Source organism: Rhinoderma darwinii, chromosome 7 (assembly GCF_050947455.1).
Source record: "Rhinoderma darwinii isolate aRhiDar2 chromosome 7, aRhiDar2.hap1, whole genome shotgun sequence".
Lineage (NCBI taxonomy): Eukaryota > Metazoa > Chordata > Amphibia > Anura > Rhinodermatidae > Rhinoderma > Rhinoderma darwinii.
The window spans coordinates 14,331,075-14,354,792 of record NC_134693.1 but is presented as its reverse complement, the minus strand read 5'-3'; the positions used below and the strand labels follow the sequence as shown (position 1 = coordinate 14,354,792).

At 38.7% G+C, this 23,718-nt stretch overlaps 1 protein-coding gene across 8 annotated transcripts in view; it reads right to left on the bottom strand.

Annotated features, from left to right (window-relative positions):
* Positions 1-23,718, bottom strand: part of LRRC7 (leucine rich repeat containing 7) — a 286,473-nt gene that overhangs the window by 18,794 nt on the left and 243,961 nt on the right. For 5 of the 8 annotated variants that reach the window (XM_075832825.1, XM_075832822.1, XM_075832826.1 and 2 more), the window contains 4 exons: positions 20,237-20,353; positions 7,940-8,194; positions 6,586-6,678; positions 4,100-4,174 (listed from right to left, as the gene is read on the bottom strand). In XM_075832825.1, the coding sequence (XP_075688940.1) occupies positions 4,100-4,174; positions 6,586-6,678; positions 7,940-8,194; positions 20,237-20,353 (540 nt within the window). The remainder of the gene's footprint in view (positions 1-4,099; positions 4,175-6,585; positions 6,679-7,939; positions 8,195-20,236; positions 20,354-23,718) is intronic. The other 3 variants (XM_075832823.1, XM_075832828.1, XM_075832827.1) reach the window with 2 other exon arrangements.

The following is a 23,718-nucleotide window of genomic DNA, read 5'->3' as shown; positions in this document are numbered from 1 at the left end:
CACAAAGCTTCTCTACGCTCACAAGTTTCATGCATTAAGCAAGATAAAGCAATTAAAAGTAAACATAATTTTAGTAATAATTTTATTACAACTTTTAACAGTGGAAACAAAAAAATCCGAGAGGTTCTTGATAAGCATTGGTACATCTTGAAAAATGATCCTTTTTTAAAAACAGAATTACCTGATAGACCTACTATCACTTATAGACGATCTAAATCTCTTAAAAACATTTTATCACCCAGCAAACTGAAAAATCCCATGGTACCTTGTTCCACTTTGCTTCCTAGGATTTTAGGTTCTTACAAATGTGGCCGACAGCGTTGTATGTGCTGTACCAACATAACTCACAAAGCCTCCACCTACACATCCACAGTAACTAAAGAATCCTTCAATATCAATAGCTTTCTGAACTGTGGAAGCTCTTTTGTTATCTATATGTTGGAATGTCCATGTCATCTCCAATATATTGGCCGTACCACGCAATGTTTACGGACAAGGATTAATAATCACAGATTTAACATAAATACTGGTTTTTTAAAACATAGTGTCTCTCGACACTTTTCTACTACACACAACAGCCAGTTCAGTAGTTTACTCATTACGCCTATAGAGCAAATTCTGCTTAACATCACCAATCGATTCAGTAAACTTAAACCGCGAAAATTACTGGATTTTTAAAATGAAAACTCTCCAACCTGATGGCCTTAATGATGTATCAGAGTCTACTCTTGATTAGTAAATGCCTTAATTATGAATATTATATATTCTTTTCCTTTCTTGTTAATTGATTTATGATTTATTTCATTATTATATTATATCATCACTGTATTGTTTTCCGACCCGAGACTATATGGTGTTGGTTTAATACATTCTGTGTCACTTTCTTATGTACCATTAGTGTTCCTCTTTTCTGATATATGCTCAGTTAAGTTTCTTATCGAATTTCTTATGTATTATTAGTGTTCCTATTTTTCTGATATATGCACGGTTATGTTTCCCATTGAATTTATTCATGACATATGGCCTCTCTTTTTGGCCATTATTAGTATTAATATTACCAATTGATAATTACCATTTACCGGCTTCTCCAATCTTACATTTCATTACTTAGCCTTTTGTAACCCCTATTACACATAGTTTGGCCTTCTTATCCCCTTATTTTATTTTGGGTGACTCCCCTCCCCCCCCCTCCTTTTTTCTGACATACTCTCAATTTTTTTCTCTCATAAACATATTGCTCTTTTTTATTTCGTTATGTCACTAACTATCATTTACCGGTTGCCGACTTTACAATCGGCTACATAGCGTATTATAATATCATACCATACATATTTGTTCACTACGGTCCTTGTTAGCTTCATATGCATTATTGGTACTCCCCCTCTCTTAGAAACGTTCTCAGTTATGTTTTGCATTTTAATTTCATACATGAGACATTACGTTTTTCCAATTTCGTTGAGCCATCAATTATGATTTACCGGCTTTTGCCGACTTAGTTCTTTAGAGTATATAAGGGTATTTCTCACTACGTCTCTGACATTCCTGATAATTGTGCTATTATGTGGATTACTTATATTTTGTATATTGTACTCTTTATCCTCAAAATCATTCTCACTATCTGCTGTTCGGTCCTATTTTTTATGGAGTTATTACACTACATTATGTACATAGTTGTGTATATCATATTGTGTATATCATATATCATATTACATACTCTACGTTTTTGGCTTGCTCACTATGCCCAAAGTTCAGTCCATGGACGTTGTCACCCTTTTTATTCTCATTTTATAGCTCTTTTATTCGCATCTTGTGTTTTTAGAACTGTTGCCGACTATTTGTCTTTCTTTCAAATGTCATTTTCTGCACCTAAAAATTGTATTTCAATACCACACATCCATGTGTGGTTTATATCTATACATGTATCATTTACACCAGCATCTATGTTTATCTGGTTATTTCACGGGCAGCCACTCATCGGGTTTCAGCATCCTGTGAGATACATTCCTTGCTATTACTTCCACTGTTCTCATATCGCTTCCCATTTTATATCTTTTATCTTTCCTTTTTTATTATTGCAACTATTTTTACTATATGTTCTAATCTTACTATCGTTGTTATTAGTCATTTTTTAACCTTTGAACTCTGACGTCATTGGAACGCCCTGTCCTCGTTCACATTGGCGGGTTTTTTTCAACTTTTACATTCTATTTAAACAGTGATGTGTGTGTTTTCCTTCATGACCTGATGAAGATGCCGGTACGGCATTGAAACGCGTAGTCATATTACCAATAAACTCTATTGATTATCATCACTCCGAAGTTCTTGTCCTTTCGGTCCTATCCATGTGCAGCAGCGCCCTCGTAGACTCTTTTCCAGCTCACCCAGCACATATGTAGGAGGTTTTTTATGTTTTAAACGACTTTTGCACAATAAAATCTCTTTTTAACTTATCATGTCGGCAGCGCGTCTCCCTGTTTACACACCAAGATCTGCTGCCGACAACAATATTTTACTTTTTTAAAACGATACGACCAGCAGATGATCGAGCTCATTCATCTGCTGATCGCTGCCCTGTTTACACAGGGTAATTACTGGCAATGAGCGTTATATGAACGCTTGTCTGCCCGATAATCGCCCAGTGTAATAGGGCCTGTAGAGAGCTAGAGGGAGCGAGCGAAAGATAGCGAGAGATAGAGCGATAGAGAGAGAGAGATAGAGAGAGCGAGCGAGTGGTAGAGAGAGTGAGCAACCGAGAGATATAGGGAGCGCGAGAGATAGAGCGAGAGATAAAGCGAGCGAGTGGTAGACAGAGTGAGCAACCGAGAGATAGAGAGAGTGAGCAACCGAGAGATAGAGAGAGCGAGATAGAGCGCGAGAGATAGAGAGAGATAAAGAGTGCGAGCGATAGAGAGAGAGAGCGAGTGGTAGAGAGTGAGCGAGCGATATAGAGAGCAAGATAGAGAGAGAAAGCGAGCGAGCGAGAGATAGAGAGAGAGAGAGAGAGAGAGCGAGTGAACGATAATGCCTTGTTACATTGGCCAATTTTGAGCAGTGCAACGAGCGCCATTCAACGAGACAGCTCGTTAATCGGCGCTCGTTTGCTCCTGTCACAAGGACCTATGTACGGGAGGTCGGATCGTTACTCCGATCGCTTGTCCTCATACATTTCTATGATGTTGGCAGCACGTCTCCCTGTTTACACAGGGCAATAATCGGGAACGAGAGTTCTATGAACACTTGTCTGCCCAATAACTGCCCAGTATAAAAGGAGAGAGAGAGAGATATTTATCTACTATCTTCTATCTTTATTCAGAATAAATGGCAATCCCCCAATATAATTACTTCCATTATCTGAAAATATCAAAATCTACAGGGAAAACAACGGGTTTGTGTTTGTTTCAATTTCTGTGACAAAAGAGAAGGATTGTTTCAATCTGATTGTCAGAATTTCTTGCTCGCCTCCACACACAACCGGATTAGTGGCTAGATTGTTGAATTGAGCACAAAAATATATCTCTGTGTTGGCAGTGTGCAGACTACAGACTGCCCTAAACTGCAGCACTCTTGGAATATTCCTATATCAATTCCAATTTTATTTGGGGATTCCAATTTTTGTCATTTGTTAACATGGCGGAGCTACATTCCGTGGCGGCCCCTGACCAAAACTTTGTGCCCCCCCCCTACATTCTTTATATACAGTGACCAAATAATAACTATCCACATAGACCAAGTAATACAGTACCCAGAAAATACTGCCATAAGAGCCCTAATAATTCCTTGCGTTATTGTGCACACTTAGTGGGGGGGGGGGGGGGGTCAGAGTAAGATTTGCCCTTTCTGCTTTAATCCAGCCCTGGTTGTGACATGATATTATCTAGAGGTTATTTTGCGCTGATATTGAGTATCAGAAAGATAAACCCCCCACTCACAGCTTTATCCTTGACTGGCCTCAGGGGTAACATGTGGCACACTAAGCTGCCCAACTGCTCAGTCCGCCATTGCGGATACCATATAGATGTGGGAGAAACCACTAACCCAATGTACAGTTTACTACGTCTGTGCTGCGTAAATTCATGGCGGTAAGTAATAAGAATCTTACCTGTAGGATCTTATCCCCGGGCCGGAGCACACCATATGCTGGTCCATCAGGTTGAACCCTAGTAACAAAGATACCCTATAAGTCAGAAGTAACATAGGTTAGGAGTCTTACACAAGTCCTCTATACTGAATACTACTCAAGCTTGATGCCTCTGGGTGTCCAGCAAAATAAATGGAGACGTCTTGAAGATGTGATGTTAGGAAAACGATGCTGATCAATGACACGGACCTCAGTAATACACAACGGGGTGACACAGACAGGATACACAATGGGGACCCCCACTGCACACAGTGTACGGACGCTCAGATACTATAGATTGTAATAGACATATGATTACTATGATCATTAAGTAAACAGTTCTCATCCCCAATAACATGCTTGTTGGTCTCGGCACAGTTAGGGTTCATTGCTGTAGTCAATGCACCCAAATATATTGTGAGTTACTCAGTCATAGGCTTTTACACAACACTACATAATAAGGGACCAAGGTATAATGTCATTGAAAGGGTATGTTCAACTTTGCAACCATTTTTTGTATGCTTTAGTTCATCTAAGATCAAAACAATGAAGCGTTTTTGCAGTCTTGCTTAAAATTAACCTGCCGTTTTCTGTATACAGCTCCTATGCTGATCTAAGCCTCTACTCCGTGGGTAGGCTCATCATACAGTCACGTTACTTCTTTCTTTTTTGATGACCTACAGATTGTAGAGGAGGTAGATGGAAGCGAGTAACACATGACTGCAGGATCAGACTACACAGGGTTTGTTTGTAGTCTGTAACCATGGACACACATATGTCTGCTTAGGAGCTGGAGACACATTACAGTAGATGATTTTTAATCAACACTATGAGCAAAGCAGCTTTATATATCTTCTTTCTGATGCATTGGGGTAATAAAAAAAGTGGATGTAAAAGGAAAAAGCCAAAGAGTATCGAAAACAGGTCTCAACCCCAAATCAATCAGTTTGACAAGTAATTTACATGGTCTGTCTACTGGGGCCTCCACCGATCCTGAAAGCAGGCGGTGCCTAGTCCCCCATTCACAGTTTAAGCCCCTCCCACTCATAGTGATTAGATTGCTATCTGCACATCCTGTTTTTTTAGGTCCTGCTATATCACATGGGTATGGTGGACCACCACAGCCGATGCCCTATTTTACAGGTTGATTATACTGTTCCCCATCCCCCCTCTCCAAAATAATTCAATACAGAATTATTATACACCTTCATCTCACCTGAATATGCCTGTAATTAACCGCTGTACTTAGACTTATTAAAGGGGTTGTCTAATGAAGACAACCTATGTGCATCTGAATGACCGCCATGTCATTCTAAATTTCCTTTGTAACGGTCACTATAGGGGAAATGCTTGGCTGTCTGCGACTACCCCTGGCAAATTCAGCTGTCTGCTGGGGGCGCCAGAAGATGGGCTCAAAAACTAAAAGGGTTTGTCCCCTGGTGAGACAAGGGCGTCAATTAGAAACAAAGCCAACCAATATAAACATACAAACAATTCAAGACACAGCAAAAACAGCACGTAAAACAGCAGCAGAAAACAAAAGAACACAAAGAAGAACTTTAGTTTCTTAGGTCGTCCTAATCGACTTATAAATAACTGTAAGGAGGGCTTGTATCTCCCCATACATGGGCTGATTGTTGGATTGGCCCATAAAACCATGACCAACACAAGATAACATAGTCATTAAGAAAAGTGCAGAACTGCCTGGAAAGTGGGCACATGTATCTCTAAACCTTGAAAAGACCACTTCAAAACACCTCGCATGGAGTCTTCAATATATCATGGATTTCACCTCATCGTTTTTGTGTTCTGCTCCTGGACAAAGCTCATTATGAGGAATTCCACCCATGTTTCTGATGTAGACGTGAAGTCCATGAGCTGAGATCCTCACAGATGTTTGGGGAACAGGTGGAGGTCCAGGCACAAGGACCTCCACCTACCATGCAGCTCTAAAGACCTCTTGGATAGAACCATTCTCAATGCTAAAGAGGTCCTTGGCAAAGCTGTAGTGGTTACTATGGAGCCCGTGGACCTAGCTGAGATTCGCCGATTTTTAAAAAGGGGCGGAGGGGACTTGCGCAGGGCGCTCCCTCTCCACAGATCTGTTAATTGGCGCAAGAGTTACACCAACCTTCTCTCCTACATGAGGAGGTGACAGTGTGTGGATGAACAAGCATCAGATCCTCCTGAATCCAAAATGAGGGGCGTGTTGTGGTATGAGACAAGACATAGTAAGGGTCTCAGAGTAATTTTTTCTTTGGGGCACCTTCTCCATGTAGGTACAAATATAGGAATTCCTCACAAGAAGCTCTTGACAGGTCTAAGTGACCACTATCAGGGGATGACTATGTTCTTTACATACACCTAAAATTGCAGGTTCTCTTTAATGGTTTTAAGATGGACCCGTATAGTGTGTAGGTCTATCACGAAACAAAAAAAAAATCACAACTGTGGCGCAACCCACTCACCTTATCGGACGGTTTGAATGGGTTTCCTTGACCACTTAATCCACCGCTGATACTGAAGCCAAGGCCTGGATTCTTTTCTATCCTTACACAGTACTAGAGAGAGATTGAAGAATACAGTTTCAAAGGTATGAAGAGTAAGAAGACCGTGATATATATATAGGAAGACCAAAGAATCACCACAGCGGTAAGTTCTCACTAGGTATAAGTCGCCCTCTCACCACTAGACCAAATATAGGATCACAGACAGAAATACTGTAGGTGACAACCATTTTTTGCTCTAGAAATGGTCAATGGTCATCTGGTTTTTTTGTTGTTGTTTTTTTTAAATCTAAAACATCTAAAATTCTGCTACAGAGTGATGGAGTTAAATCATAGCGATCAATGGAAGCCATGTCTTCATCAAGCTCCTAAGCTCCCCTAGTGGTCACTGCAAGCAGACAGAATTTTATCATTTACCTCTATGGCTGTGTGAAGGGAAGCCGGGAATTTTGAGTTTTGTACTAGAAAAACAGAGCTTCGACTCCTTTAAACAGAAATTGATAAGAATCTTAGACATATTTAAACTTTTTTTTTTTTTTAAATAAAAATGATAAGATAGGTAAAATTGAAAGTGAGTCTCTGCCTTTTATCATCATGTTGTTTTTTAGATCTAAAATTCTGTGCTGAAGAATTTCTTAATATATCTTTATAGCGAATGGAGCTCCATTTTTCTGATACAGTGCTCCAAATTCCCTGCATGGACAGTTTTAAGCCATAACAAGCAGACTGTCTGCAGTCACCACTAGAGGTTTAAAGAATTCCTCTGTTCTTAGGTCCAACATTGTGTGCTGATTAATTTATCTTGTTATAGGGGTCTAAGCATCCCTTGTCCCCCTCTCCGGACATGGCCGTTTTAGTAAATACTTGTATTCCCCATAAAATTACAATTCTGGAGCATCTTTACTTAGAACTCTGCATTGTGCTGTACCTCTGTTATTCCGCCTAGAAATGTATGAATAAATTGACAACTGTGTGTTACCATTCCTCTTGTCAAATGGGTATGTTCCTACTCAGTCTCACTCTGTCAGCACTGATTGGACAGTGTCATTCTGTGTAGGGACATACCCCCAACTGGTAAGTCCCAGTTATTAATTTATTCATAAATTTCTAGGAGGAATAATAGAGGAATGGCAAAATTTAGTGTGGTAAGAAAAGATGATGCAGAATTGTTTTTTCACGGGGAATATACCGTTACTATTTACAAAAACAGACAAGTCAGGAGGGGCGACAGATCCTCTTCAACTATGTCTGTGCATGGGGATTTGAAGCCCTGGATCCGAAAATTAGAACTTAGAGCAGGTGAAGGAAGTTATACCTGCTCTGGATATCCATCCATACTCCTCTGTCCTTTTGTTTGTATCAAGCAGCGTCCAGACTGAGGGCCTCTTTGTGCAGCCGGGATCTGGATGGGCAGTGGAGATTGGTACTGTTGAATAGTCACTTTGTTCATGCCACCGTCATAATGCGGCTGCTCCCTTGACCTGTGCTGCAGGCTCTGCGATCCCATCAACGTCTGGATATGGCTACCTGCCTGTGGGTAATGTAACCCGTTAGGCAAAGCTTCAGGAAGCTGAAAAGAAGCAATTGTTACAGTACATCTCACACGTTCCGCTAGAAGAGGACCTCTCGTGTGTTTGACACCTGACCGTCATCTTTCCCCTACAGACATCTATCAAGTTCAACAGGATCCCACTGAAATCTACCAAAGCAATAGTTCCTACACTTTCTACCAGAAGACATTTTTGAGATAGTGAGATGTATGCTGTGTGATCCCAAAAAGAAGCTGGCCATACATGACCTAAATATGGCCTGAAATGATGACCAAGTATGGAATTATATCTGGAGCTCACATGGATGGTTTGAAAAGGACTCAATGTTCAGTAATCATCTCCATGGTATGGCATCTGGTCCTACAATCAACGAGACCTCAAGAGGACCAGATCTTCAGTAGAGTTTTCTAGCAAGTATTGGAGGCTGGGTGTGATTTTCCAGCCCACTGAATACAACCTCTCCAATTGCTCTTGTAAGGTCATGAAGGATCTGGGCGTAATTGTGCAGAGAGTTTTCTATTGCTTTCCTCTGGACCAGGTAACTAGATCTGGTACAGGTGGAATATGATGACCTCATGTCTTCTTGGGTAACTATCCAAATGCTAAAAACTCTTCAAAAATATTTCACCCACCAGAAGGGTAGGCTGCCACTCAGATTGGAGGGGTCTTTTCTTCTTTCTCCCTATCCTCTTGGAGATTTTGAAATGACAGGGAACGGGAATGTCAGACCCCCTACTTGTAGTATGCTATGAAGAAGGGTCCAGGAAAGTCCTTCAGACATTGATGCTACTTATATAGGCTATTTTTTAATAAGGTCTTACACCCATTCCCTTCTCAATTTGTACAAACAATCAAGAGACCCTGTACATCTCAGCGGAAGAGTTTTTAGCCAAGTTGGAAAATTTGAGGTACTTGGGATTCTTCGGAATATCTAACAAACTTTTTGAGTAGATCTCCCCTTTAAGGTAGGAACTTCTCTCCAAAGCTGGAGCATTGGTTGTCCTCGAACTGGACATTAGGATTCTCATAAAATAATGTCCAAAAAATTATTGAGGAGTAAGGATTTTTATGGGGTCACTTGGAGTCCAAAACAAAACTGATGAATGTGGCATACGTATTACTGACAGCCTGACACAAGTACCTTCTGAGGGTCCGTTCATATCTCATACATCCAACCAGAACCCAACTCTGTACTTTTGATGGGCAACTACTGTCTACAGATGGGTGTCTCTGGTTTATTTGATAACCCGACTTATGTTTCAGTGCTCTATAAAGTTTTGGACATTGAATTACAGGATAGTCACTTATAGGTGGCACTAGAGAGACTGTTTTCTTCATTCTTACTCAGCCAAGCAGAAATCTACTTTGTACAGATGAGGATCAACAGCTCAGAAACAGTGCTGTCTACAGATGGGTGTCTCTGGTTTGGCTATTAAAATGAGTCATGTTTCAAGGCTCTATAAACGGTATGGACATTGACTTACAGGACAGTCACCTATAGGTGGCACTAGAAAGACTGCTTTCTTCCTTCTTACCCAGCCAAGCAGAAATCTACTCTGTACAGATGAGGAGCAACAGCTCCGAAGCAGTGCTGTCTACAGATGGGTGTCTGGTTTGGATATTAACATGAGTCATGTTTCAAGGCTCTATAAAAGGTACGGACATTGACTTACAGGATAGTCACCTATAGGTGGCACTATAGCCACAGTTTTCTTTCTTCTGAAGAGCTATTTTGCATACTTTCCCAGGAAGCACTGCCCTAAGGACTCCCTACCAGCTGGATCTCTCCAAGGAAAATGAGTACCTTCCAAGAGAATAACACCAGAAAATCCTCTTCTACCACACGGTCTTAAGGCAAATATCTGTACAACTTGCCATGCACTAGTTCATGTCTAAGTGTATTTGAAAACAATGTAAGACACTGGGTTGATGCTTTCTATAGTTATTTTTGAAGATGCATTTAAATAGACTGGGCGGTCGATGTTTTTTAGCCTGCACACAATCTATGGTGAATTACAAGGACTTTTGTATTGTATGAGGGCTGCACCCTGAGGGTCCGAATGAAGCTATTCATTTGGATGTCCGCTGATGGTTCTCCGCAGCACTGTTACAGTGGAGACCTCATGCAGTCAGTACATTACATGGGGCTATGCACTCATGTGTCACCTGTAATTAGATTGGTCACGGCTCACGCAGAGCCAGAATAAATAAGAAAGAGAAATACACAACACTCAGAAGTTCCTGCAAAAAAAGGACTGGAGCCGGAGATGAGAGAATCGAGTTTTGCTGCTGTGCACATTATTTTGCAATCTGTAAGGTCATCGGGCGGATGGATTTACGTGTTTGTGATTCACAAATGAAAAGGGATATTCCAGTTTCAGCCAATAAATGGTATTATATATAGAAAAAATATGTGGTTATAACCAAACCATACCTAACAAACCCAAAATTGCAATATAATATAGCAAGGTGCCATTCCTGATAAAGATTATAGAAAAAAGAAAAAAAAAGAAAAATGATCCAGAAATATAACTAGGCACTCTTGGGTTAAATAAAATTTAACATAGTATTTTATTTTTGAATCCAGATAATACCGGCAACATTAAATTTATACATGAATACAAGATTGACAATTTAAAAAGAGAATTCTCCTGGCCAGGAAAGAAAACATACAATAGAACCTTCAAAACATAGGTGATATTGCCTGATGGATATATAGCAAACTATATATGTGTAAAACAATTTTGAGAAAATTTTCAAAAAATGAAAAACCGCTGGGTCGTGTTCACACTTGCGGTTTTCAAACATATATATTATTTATATCACAAAATGGCCAGAGTTCCTATTTGGAGTAGCTGGTAATGAAATTTTTAAAGAAATTCACTTTATGTGTAATTAACATGACTTTTACTCTCAAGATAGGAAAATAGCCTCATGAATTAAAGGAATGTGGTTAACAGCGTGCTTTTTTTCTTCTCATTAATGAATCCTTAGATCCAAATCAGATTTTATGGTGATAGGAAGTCTTTTCACAGACCTTTGGGTCAATGTGTAGCTCTCATGATATTAGGCTTTGAGGCAAGACATCAACTTTTATAGGTTTTTTACCTTTACCTTCGACATCCAGCAAGTGCCGGGAAATCATGCAGGGAAGCGGTCAGCTCTGAGGTGGAAAATAGCAAATCTCCACAGAAGGAAAGTTCACTTGTGTGGCCACACATAAATTTCAAAGCCTTCAAATCTCCACCCGACAATGCAGGATCGCACGCCGGTATATCAGCTGAATAAGGGCACTCCGAGAGGAACGGACCCAACGAAATAGGATCGCACGCCGGCAACCAGGTAAGTGAAAATTCCAGAGTATGTCTCCTTCCACGTGTGATCTTCAACACTGGACAGGTATTCTCAGGGCAGGGTTTGGACGTCACTACCCGCCCCGTTAATTAGAACAGCTGACGCGTTTCATCCCTGAACGGGATTTCTTCAGAGCAGTTTGACAGGTACTGCCAAACACACCATATTTATAGTGTCCCAAATTCATTCATTGGTTCAATGATAAAAAACATAATGTTTAAAAGATGTTATAGATAATATATCTAGATCTTTCATGAGATGCCATAATGCTATTTATCTCTCAATTTTGATAACCGACATAGACATTTTTATATTCAAACATGCAATTCGTATATCCATTAAATCACATCCATAAGTATATTCGGTATTTTCAAAGAGAGGGCAATCAGTGGTGTGTCTATACTTCGTCAAGATAAGACCAATAACTGAATTTTACATAGGAGTACAATTGCTACCTGAACTCAATTATTAATATCAATTCTTCCGTGAATACGGTTGACTACTAATATCCAGACCCTATGTTGGATTCATAAAGGAACAAATTTTTCTTCAATAAGGGATCGTTTATTATGCCTTTTAAACAAAAGACGCCGAAGTCTAATCGATTTATTAATTTTTTAATTACCTATACATATACAATATGAAATTCTTATAATACTTCAGGGGAAGCAGGGAGAGAGGACCATCACCTGTTAAGGTATTAGGACCCGGGTCCCCACCACCCCCAAATGAATTTGATTTAAATACAATAAACATTCGTTTGGTAATTTTACTACTAAATTTCATAAGAATATGTATATGTGTATAAGACTATTATGTTCATTTATTTTATATTATTTATCCAATTGATTAATCATTTCATATTGGAAATAAAATTGCTCATACTCATTCCACTAAAAGTAGATTACCATTGTATAGGAAATGGGATATCCAGACCAAAGACACACACTAGGCCTCCAAGGGAAAAAATATCTGATCCGAAAATTTCACACTCAATTTTACTAAATCTTTCTCCAGGGATGAAATAATTAGGGTCCCATTTTTTGATCCAACACTCATCCATAAAGTATTGTTTTTATCTAATACTAGGTAACTCCAAAATACCGAGAGATGAGAAGGGAATACAATACTAGGAGACAAAACAGTCTCTTGGCTCCCATTTATTCAAAGGAACATATTAAATTTTATTTCATTATTTAGTCCCCTAGGATTCAAGGTTCCCAGTGTGTAAATCCACATAGTTTCTTTTTGGAGGAGTGTTCGGTTAAGATCACCTCCCCTTCTGTCTTGAAATAATTGATAAATCCCCATGAATTTTAAGCCAGTTGGTGATTGGGCATGATATGTTTTGAAGTGTGCAGCTAAAGGATTTGTCAATTCACCCTTGGTAATATCTCGAATATGTTCGCTAATACGAATATGTAATTCTCGTTTCGTTTTCCCAATGTATTGTTTTCCACATGGGCAGATAATGGAGTAAACGACCATGGTTGAGCAGCAATTAATAAAATTATAGACTTTGAATTCCCTTTTGTGTTCACTGTCAAGAAAAGTGTCTGATTTTAACACATACTTGCAACATCTACAAGAGCCACACATGAACATTCCTTTTGGACGTTTCTGTAGCCATTTCTCATTGTCTGGGGTCCTTCTCTTGAACTCAGAACTCACCAACATATTCCTCAGCGTGGGGGCCTTTCTGGGAACCATACTCGGTACATTCCCCACTATTGAGTTGATTCTTTTGTCCAAAGTTAAATGTGGCCAGTTTTTAATCATCAAATTCCGAAGTATGTTCCAATGGGAACCATACCTCGAAATGAATCTGACTCTATTGTCACTGTTATCTTTTTTACCTCTCTTGAGAATTTCCTCTCTATTCTGCCTAGATGCCCTATTGTATCCTTTCTTGATCATTTTTTTGGAGTATCCCCTATCTTCAAAGCGAGAGGATAGATCATGTGCTTCGCTTTTGAAGTCCCTGAAATCAGTACAGTTACGGCGAATTCGAAGAAATTCGCTTATCGGGATCCCCTTAATTTGAGAGGGAAAGTGATGGCTACTTGCTGCCAAAAGGGTATTACCTGATGTTGGTTTCCGATATGTAGTCGTTTTTAATCTATTTCCCTCCCTATGAATATTAAGATCTAGAAAGCTAATGTGATCTTCACTATAAGTAAAGGTCAGAAGGATATTCAATTTATTGGAATTTAAATCACCAATGAAGCTTTCTAGCAAATCCAATGGTCCCTTCCAACATAAGAGAACATCATCCATATATCTAAGCCAAACAGAGGCGCATTTTCTGAAGAGGGGATGTGAGTATACTATAAATTCTTCCCACCAGCCCAAATGCAAGCAGGCATATGATGGTGCACAAGAGGATCCCATGGCTGTTCCACGAATCTGACGATAGAATTTGCCATCAAAAGAAAAGCAGTTATAATTCAAAACGAATTCCAACATTTCAATAATAAATTCATTTTGGTGAGCCCAGTCTCCTCCTCTCCTCTCCAGAAAATGCGCGGCCGCTTTAAGGCCAACATCATGTGGGATGGAAGTATACAATGACTCCACATCCAATCCTACCAGGATGAAATCTTCCTCAAGAGTCAAATTGTCAATTTTGTTTAGAAGATCCCCTGTATCCAATACAAAGGATGGAAGTGTACGGACAAAGGGTTTCAATTTTTCATCTATGTATTTCCCAAGGTGATCTGTTGGACCATCACACCCCGAAATAATAGGTCTACCCGGAGGTGTATTCCTATTTTTATGCACCTTGGGAAGCACATATATGGTGGGCATGCGGGGTTCTCTTACCTCCAAATATTGAAACTCATTTTTATTAATTAGGCCCTCATCCAATGCAAAAGTCAATTTTCTATTTAAAGTTCCCATTATATTGTCCAGTGGGTTATCCTTCAAAAGAGAATATGTATCCGTCTCCAATTGTCTTTTAATCTCACCGACATAGTCCTCCTCTCTGAGGAGGACAACATTCCCACCCTTGTCACTGGGCTTGATTACAATATTTTCAATATTTTGCAATTCCTTTAGGGCTTTTCGTTCCCTTTCAGTTAGGTTGTCCTCACACAGAAAGGAGGACCAGTCGATGACACTAATATCTCTAAGCATGGCCTCCAAAAATGCATGTGTGTATCTGTTAGAATATATACTTGGCATGGTACTGCTTTTTTTCCGCAAGCCCGTATACTCTGGGATAATATCAGTAAGATCCTCTTCAAGATTATCTGTATTCTCCAATGTATTACCTTCCCTCCATAACTCATTTAAATCCACTAAAGTATTCAGATCCGAAATTTCCAAATTCGGGATCATTCCAACTTCCATTGTTTCTCTCTGTGACTGTGATGACACATTCTCGTTTTGACTATTCCTCTCATTTTTTTCCCCATGCCAAAGTCTTAAAAGAATCTTTCTGAGAAAGAGGTGAAGGTCTTTACATATCTCAAATTCCTTTCCAGGGATAACTGGTGAGAAGCCCAATCCACGATTCAATAAGGATATATGGTGTGTTGATAAGGGGAAATCGGTTAAATTAATTATATTATTCATATTATTATCTATCTTCCCCTGCGTTGTCTTGTATTGGGTCCTCCTTTTTTCTCTACTATTCTTTCCTCTCCGAATTTCCCTCTGTTTCGGTCCCCTAAAAAAGAGACCTTAGATTGTGATTCCTCAACTCTGATGTGTTTCCGCATCTCATTGTCACTAGATGGGTCACTTGTAGTTTCCTCATCTGTTGACATAAAAGTATTCCTTCTCACCCGTAATCTACTTTTGTTTTGTTTTTCTCTATTTTTTGTAAAGGAGAAAATTTGTTTCTGCTCAAAATCAAAAGTATCCCTTTGGAATTTTCTCCTTTTCCGTATTGATATTTCACGAAGTTCCATTTCCACCTCTTTTTTGAGACTAACATTTAGTTTTTCAAATTCCGGATCCTTGCAAAATATATCTAATTTTTTAACACTCTCCTCAATTTCCACATTAAGCAGACTAAGCATATTTTTCTCCTCTTCTATCAATAAGTCCATCAAATTCCTTGAGTGTCTCAAGCACTCCTCATCCCATTTTTCCAAAAATGCTTCACTTTTGAAATGTGATGCTGGTGTTGTACGTCTACGTAAACCTCTTGGGATAATTTTGGACAGCCTATATGCCTCTAAGCTCTGGATATCCCACTTGCGTCTTAAATGACTCAAAATTAGTCTCCGATGATTTTTAAATAAACCATATATGACTCCTCTAATGTCCTCTGCACTTTTATTCATTTCACAATTCAGAAGTGCAGCAATCCGTGCATCCACCTCTAAGTCTAAGCAATAGGACATACTAATGACACACCACTGATTACCTATCAAGTTCAAAAAGAAAAATTTTTTTCTTCCAAAGGTATACAAACAAAACAGGAAGGGAAAACAATTATAACTGCTTTTCTTTTGATGGCAAATTCTATCGTCAGATTCGTGGAACAGCCATGGGATCCTCTTGTGCACCATCATATGCCTGCTTGCATTTGGGCTGGTGGGAAGAATTTATAGTATACTCACATCCCCTCTTCAGAAAATGCGCCTCTGTTTGGCTTAGATATATGGATGATGTTCTCTTATGTTGGAAGGGACCATTGGATTTGCTAGAAAGCTTCATTGGTGATTTAAATTCCAATAAATTGAATATCCTTCTGACCTTTACTTATAGTGAAGATCACATTAGCTTTCTAGATCTTAATATTCATAGGGAGGGAAATAGATTAAAAACGACTACATATCGGAAACCAACATCAGGTAATACCCTTTTGGCAGCAAGTAGCCATCACTTTCCCTCTCAAATTAAGGGGATCCCGATAAGCGAATTTCTTCGAATTCGCCGTAACTGTACTGATTTCAGGGACTTCAAAAGCGAAGCACATGATCTATCCTCTCGCTTTGAAGATAGGGGATACTCCAAAAAAATGATCAAGAAAGGATACAATAGGGCATCTAGGCAGAATAGAGAGGAAATTCTCAAGAGAGGTAAAAAAGATAACAGTGACAATAGAGTCAGATTCATTTCGAGGTATGGTTCCCATTGGAACATACTTCGGAATTTGATGATTAAAAACTGGCCACATTTAACTTTGGACAAAAGAATCAACTCAATAGTGGGGAATGTACCGAGTATGGTTCCCAGAAAGGCCCCCACGCTGAGGAATATGTTGGTGAGTTCTGAGTTCAAGAGAAGGACCCCAGACAATGAGAAATGGCTACAGAAACGTCCAAAAGGAATGTTCATGTGTGGCTCTTGTAGATGTTGCAAGTACGTGTTAAAATCAGACACTTTTCTTGACAGTGAACACAAAAGGGAATTCAAAGTCTATAATTTTATTAATTGCCGCTCAACCATGGTCGTTTACTCCATTATCTGCCCATGTGGAAAACAATACATTGGGAAAACGAAACGAGAATTACATATTCGTATTAGCGAACATATTCGAGATATTACCAAGGGTGAATTGACAAATCCTTTAGCTGCACACTTCAAAACATATCATGCCCAATCACCAACTGGCTTAAAATTCATGGGGATTTATCAATTATTTCAAGACAGAAGGGGAGGTGATCTTAACCGAACACTCCTCCAAAAAGAAACTATGTGGATTTACACACTGGGAACCTTGAATCCTAGGGGACTAAATAATGAAATAAAATTTAATATGTTCCTTTGAATAAATGGGAGCCAAGAGGCTGTTTTGTCTCCTAGTATTGTATTCCCTTCTCATCTCTCGGTATTTTGGAGTTACCTAGTATTAGATAAAAACAATACTTTATGGATGAGTGTTGGATCAAAAAATGGGACCCTAATTATTTCATCCCTGGAGAAAGATTTAGTAAAATTGAGTGTGAAATTTTCGGATCAGATATTTTTTCCCTTGGAGGCCTAGTGTGTGTCTTTGGTCTGGATATCCCATTTCCTATACAATGGTAATCTACTTTTAGTGGAATGAGTATGAGCAATTTTATTTCCAATATGAAATGATTAATCAATTGGATAAATAATATAAAATAAATGAACATAATAGTCTTATACACATATACATATTCTTATGAAATTTAGTAGTAAAATTACCAAACGAATGTTTATTGTATTTAAATCAAATTCATTTGGGGGTGGTGGGGACCCGGGTCCTAATACCTTAACAGGTGATGGTCCTCTCTCCCTGCTTCCCCTGAAGTATTATAAGAATTTCATATTGTATATGTATAGGTAATTAAAAAATTAATAAATCGATTAGACTTCGGCGTCTTTTGTTTAAAAGGCATAATAAACGATCCCTTATTGAAGAAAAATTTGTTCCTTTATGAATCCAACATAGGGTCTGGATATTAGTAGTCAACCGTATTCACGGAAGAATTGATATTAATAATTGAGTTCAGGTAGCAATTGTACTCCTATGTAAAATTCAGTTATTGGTCTTATCTTGACGAAGTATAGACACACCACTGATTGCCCTCTCTTTGAAAATACCGAATATACTTATGGATGTGATTTAATGGATATACGAATTGCATGTTTGAATATAAAAATGTCTATGTCGGTTATCAAAATTGAGAGATAAATAGCATTATGGCATCTCATGAAAGATCTAGATATATTATCTATAACATCTTTTAAACATTATGTTTTTTATCATTGAACCAATGAATGAATTTGGGACACTATAAATATGGTGTGTTTGGCAGTACCTGTCAAACTGCTCTGAAGAAATCCCGTTCAGGGATGAAACGCGTCAGCTGTTCTAATTAACGGGGCGGGTAGTGACGTCCAAACCCTGCCCTGAGAATACCTGTCCAGTGTTGAAGATCACACGTGGAAGGAGACATACTCTGGAATTTTCACTTACCTGGTTGCCGGCGTGCGATCCTATTTCGTTGGGTCCGTTCCTCTCGGAGTGCCCTTATTCAGCTGATATACCGGCGTGCGATCCTGCATTGTCGGGTGGAGATTTGAAGGCTTTGAAATTTATGTGTGGCCACACAAGTGAACTTTCCTTTTGTGGAGATTTGCTATTTTCCACCTCGGAGCTGACCGCTTCCCTGCATGATTTCCCGTCACTTGCTGGATGTCGAAGGTAAAGGTAAAAAACCTATAAAAGTTGATGTCTTGCCTCAAAGCCTAATATCATGAGAGCTACACATTGACCCAAAGGTCTGTGAAAAGACTTCCTATCACCATAAAATCTGATTTGGATCTAAGGATTCATTAATGAGAAGAAAAAAAGCACGCTGTTAACCACATTCCTTTAATTCATGAGGCTATTTTCCTATCTTGAGAGTAAAAGTCATGTTAATTACACATAAAGTGAATTTCTTTAAAAATTCCATTTTGTGATATAAATAATATATATGTTTGAAAACCGCAAGTGTGAACACGAACCAGCGGTTTTTCATTTTTTGAAAATTTTCTCAAAATTGTTTTACACATATATAGTTTGCTATATATCCATCAGGCAATATCACCTATGTTTTGAAGGTTCTATTGTATGTTTTCTTTCCTGGCCAGGAGAATTCTCTTTTTAAATTGTCAATCTTGTATTCATGTATAAATTTAATGTTGCCGGTATTATCTGGATTCAAAAATAAAATACTATGTTACATTTTATTTAACCCAAGAGTGCCTAGTTATATTTCTGGATCATTTTTCTTTTTTTTTTCTTTTTTCAATAAATGGTATTCTTTGTAAAATGAAAAGTTACACAATTTTGCAATATAATTTTTAATACGTTTTCAAGAACTCTGCTTGCTGTCATTCAATATGAACATTCATTGTTTACTTCCAATGGATAATACAGGGGCACGGCTCATTACAGTATGTGCCTTTTAATGAGCCGTGCATCTGTGTGTCCATCACATGACCATGGACAGAATTTGTCTTTGGGAGAAAACAATAAAGCTTGAATGACAACAAGCAGAGATTTTAAAAAGTGTGAGAAATTAATACAGAAAGTATATTGGAAAATTAAATAACTTTTCATTATACAAAAAATAACATTTGCTGAAACCGGAATATACCCCTTTATTAAAGTCATTAGACTTTATGGGCTGGTGAATCGGGTGGATCCCTCGGAGGGCTACAGAGATACTAAATGCCAATACAACACATGCTCTGATCTCAATATTAAAGTATATTTATTGCTCTATTGTATCTATTTACTTTTTTGCATAAATCAGTAGTACATGTGAATATATGCAACTACTGTATGTCCTATATCTTATTAGGGGAAGTGCCATCTTCCAGCTGCTCCCAATTCCCAGCCTACAGGATCTCTGAAAATGTTTAGAAACCTGCTCAGAACCCAAAAAGTCCATCTAGTGTGATAGAATAAGTAACAGATCGGGAGGAGGGGGATGCAGCTGCAGGATATCTCCCTTAGTATGTGTGTGGGACTGCATGCTGTGAGGGGGGCACAGCGGTGGGGAGGCATCTGATTGGCTCAGAGCACACAGCACAGCTCTGACATCACACCAGGAAGAACCCGCCCCCACTTACGAGCATAGAGAGAAAATATGCATTTACAGAATCCAGCAGGGGAAAGAAAAAAGACCCAAAATCTGCAGTTACCCAACATTTCTGGCTGCACTACATCTACTACACATCTACAGCTGCATTAGGTTCTTATTATGGGTCAGCGCATATAATTCATGTACCTTCTTAGTGACGGTTTCTGGAGGGACGTCTCTTCGTCCCAGTGGGTAAGGATTCCACTGACTGATAGATATATCTTCTTGCCCATTGTCTAGGATGTTGCTCTGCTGCGATGGGGTCTGTGTTTGTGAGAAAAATGTATCAATTAGCAAATTGTATCAAGAAGTAAATTTACAAAGAGGTACAAAATGTAGGGATATTTTCATCAATATCTGCTAAATAGTTTTTTTTTATGTAGAAAATGTTTTATTCTAATAGATATATAGACAGATATGATAAGTTAGAGAGAGAGATAGATAGAGATATGACATAGATATGAGATAGATAGATAGATATGACATAGATATGAGATAGATAGATAGATAGATAGATAGATAGATAGATAGATAGATAGATAGATAGATAGATAGATAGATAGATATGAGATAGATAGATAGATAGATAGATAGATAGATAGATAGATAGATAGATAGATAGATATGAGATAGATAGATAGATAGATAGATAGAGCGCCGTATTTCCCATTGAAATCAATGGGCAGATGTTTGGAGGCGTTCTGCTTCCGATTTTTCAGCCGTTTTTCAGGACGTTTACAGCCCAAAACACAGCTGAAAATAGACTGCATGAACATACCCTTAAAGAGATACTTATGATAGATAAATAATACGAGATAGATAGAAGATATGTTCTTGCCCCCTCATTTGCTGTTTTGTTTCCAGACATGAGATCTAGTTTCATTTACTCCAGATTTGCATAAATTTACGATTCTATTTAATATTTCCCAAACGTTATCAAAACTTGCAAATAAATAATATTTTCCAATGAACAGTAACAAAAATAATGTATCCTCCGGGAGTAACACGTCTAAATGTAGCTCCGGGTCACATTATCATTTATTTCTCATTTATTAGAATGGACCCCCTTCTATCTGCTGTGTCACTGCACTGCATTCACAAGGCGAGGCGCGAGTCACACTTCACCTCACACACATACGTCACGTTGTGAACCTTGTTGTTTGTGTTGAGTTATTTTTGATCCATGGTTTATTTGTTAATGAACCGGCGCCTCCACCCACATGGCCGCTAAAATATTGGATAAAGAAGAATGAAAGAGAATTTCTCACTGAAAGCAAAAATCTGCAAATACAAGACCCTGAGGTGTTGTGTGAAGCCGTAAAATATTCTTCATCTTCTACATGAAGAACAATTGCTGGATGACAACCTCTATAACGGTGCCCATGGGGCTCTTTGTCCTGTTTGTCAGTTTTCACTGTTGTTCTGGCATTCTATTCATGAACACTTGAATTTTTTTCATTACTTAATCAATGTTTTAGGTGATTCTAAAAAATGTTTGAATTGACTTTTATTAAAAATGTTGTTTTGTTTTTCCGATACAGGTTCGTTGTATCCTTTATACATAGAAGCTGTATGTTTCGCTATTAGCGGATTCCGTTAGTTCAGCTTAACTGACGGCTCGGCTGAGAGCGGGTCCTGTGTGTGTCTAACACACAGGACTACAATAATATCAATCACATCTAAGTCAATGAACTTAGATGTGATTCATATTATGGTGGTCCTGTGTGTTAGAGACATGCAGGACATGCTCTCAGCCAAGCCGTCAGTTCAGCTGAACTGACAGAATCAGCTAATAGCAAACGATACAGTTTCTATGTATAAAGGATACAAAGAAGCTGTATCAGAAAAACAAAACAACCTTTTTAATAAAAGTCAATTAAAAAAATGTTTAGAATCACCTAAAATACTGATTTAATAATAAAAAGAATAATAATAATAATAATAATAATAATAATAATAAGCTTTAAAAAGTGTACACAGCCTTTAAAGATCAGGAAGTACAAAAGGTCTTCACAATCACGGGAGAGCTTTAGTGCAAAAAATTGGAGGAGTGAACAAAAAGGGAATTTAAATTGATAAATTATTTAAAATAAAATTTTAAATAAAATTATGACCAGTCATTAATTTGCGGCTGCAATCCACGGGATCTTTTGAAATTGTTGTTTTTATTGCTCCAATGTATCTAAACTAACGAAAAATGCAACTTTGTAAATAGTCTTGGTTAAAAATCTCCTACCATTATGTTTATAAAGATCTTATGCAGAGCTATGTGTCTCTATGGTTACAGACTACAAACACAACCTGTGTAGTCTGATCCAGTCTCCTCTCTGTAGCTTAACAAGTAAGAGCAGATGAAGTGGAGTTACATATGACGACAGGATCAGACAACACAGGGTTTTAAAGTCTGAAACCTTAGGCTGGATTCACACGAGCATGTTACGTCCGTAATGCACGGAACGTAATTCGGCCGCAAGTCCCGGACTGAACACAGTGCAGGGAGCCGGGCTCCTAGCATCATAGTTATGTACGACGCTAGGAGTCCCTGCCTCGCTGCAGGACAACTGTCCCGTACTGTAATCATGTTTTCAGTACGGGACAGTAGTTCCATGGAGAGGCAGGGACTCCTAGCGTCGTACATAACTATGATGCTAGGAGCCCGGCTCCCTGCAGTGTGTTCGGTCTGGGACTTGCGGCCGAATTACGTTCCGTCCATTACGGACGTAATATGCTCGTGTGAATCCAGCCTTAGAGCCACATAGGAGCTGTATACACAAAACGGCTGGGGATTTTTAATCAAGGCTATTTGCAAAATTGCTCCATTTAGTATTTCGAAAGTTGATCGAATTTGCCCGTGTAAACTTGGAGCGGCCACAGCATAGGGGGTTGAATACTTATGCAAGCAGCATTATCTAGATTTTCAGATTTAAAAAGAATGAATTGTGAGTTTAAAAATTTACAATCGTTTATAATCCACACCAATCTGTTAACTATTTAGGGGGTTGAATACTTTTGCTAGGCATTGCAGATAAGGTAAAAGATCTGCATCTGTATATTCAGGATGGAGACATAACACTCATCTAGTTCATGACCAGACGTGGTAAGGATATGTAAGAGAAGAAAGAAGCTTATTCTGTGACCCGTAGCTATAAGACTTGCACTCGCTAACATCCCCTGAACTGCTTTAAATTGCAGTTTTCCGATTCAGCCGATGCCCAATTACAGATGACAGCGGCAGCTCCTGCGACCTACCCAGGATTATCACAAGTTGTGTCATGCTGGAGTTTGTTCTTTCAAGAAAATTTCATATGGCTTTTCTGTTTACAATATGTTCTCCCAAGTCCTTTTTACAACAAGTCGAAGAAGTGAATACCAGGTCTTAACCTTTAAATAAACGTCCACCTTTTACCACTGTAAATTTTTCAGGTCCAACATTCTGTCCTGGCTAATTTCTTAATATATATTTATAGCAGCCGGTGCTCATATTTTCTGATAGCAGAGCTCCAAATCCCTTGCATAGACAGAGGGGTAACATATAAAATGCTGTCTGCCATCAGCCACCACTAGGGGGAGCGTAGGAGCTTACTGCATACTGTTTTATTCTTGTGTTCAATGTATACACAGTATGTAGT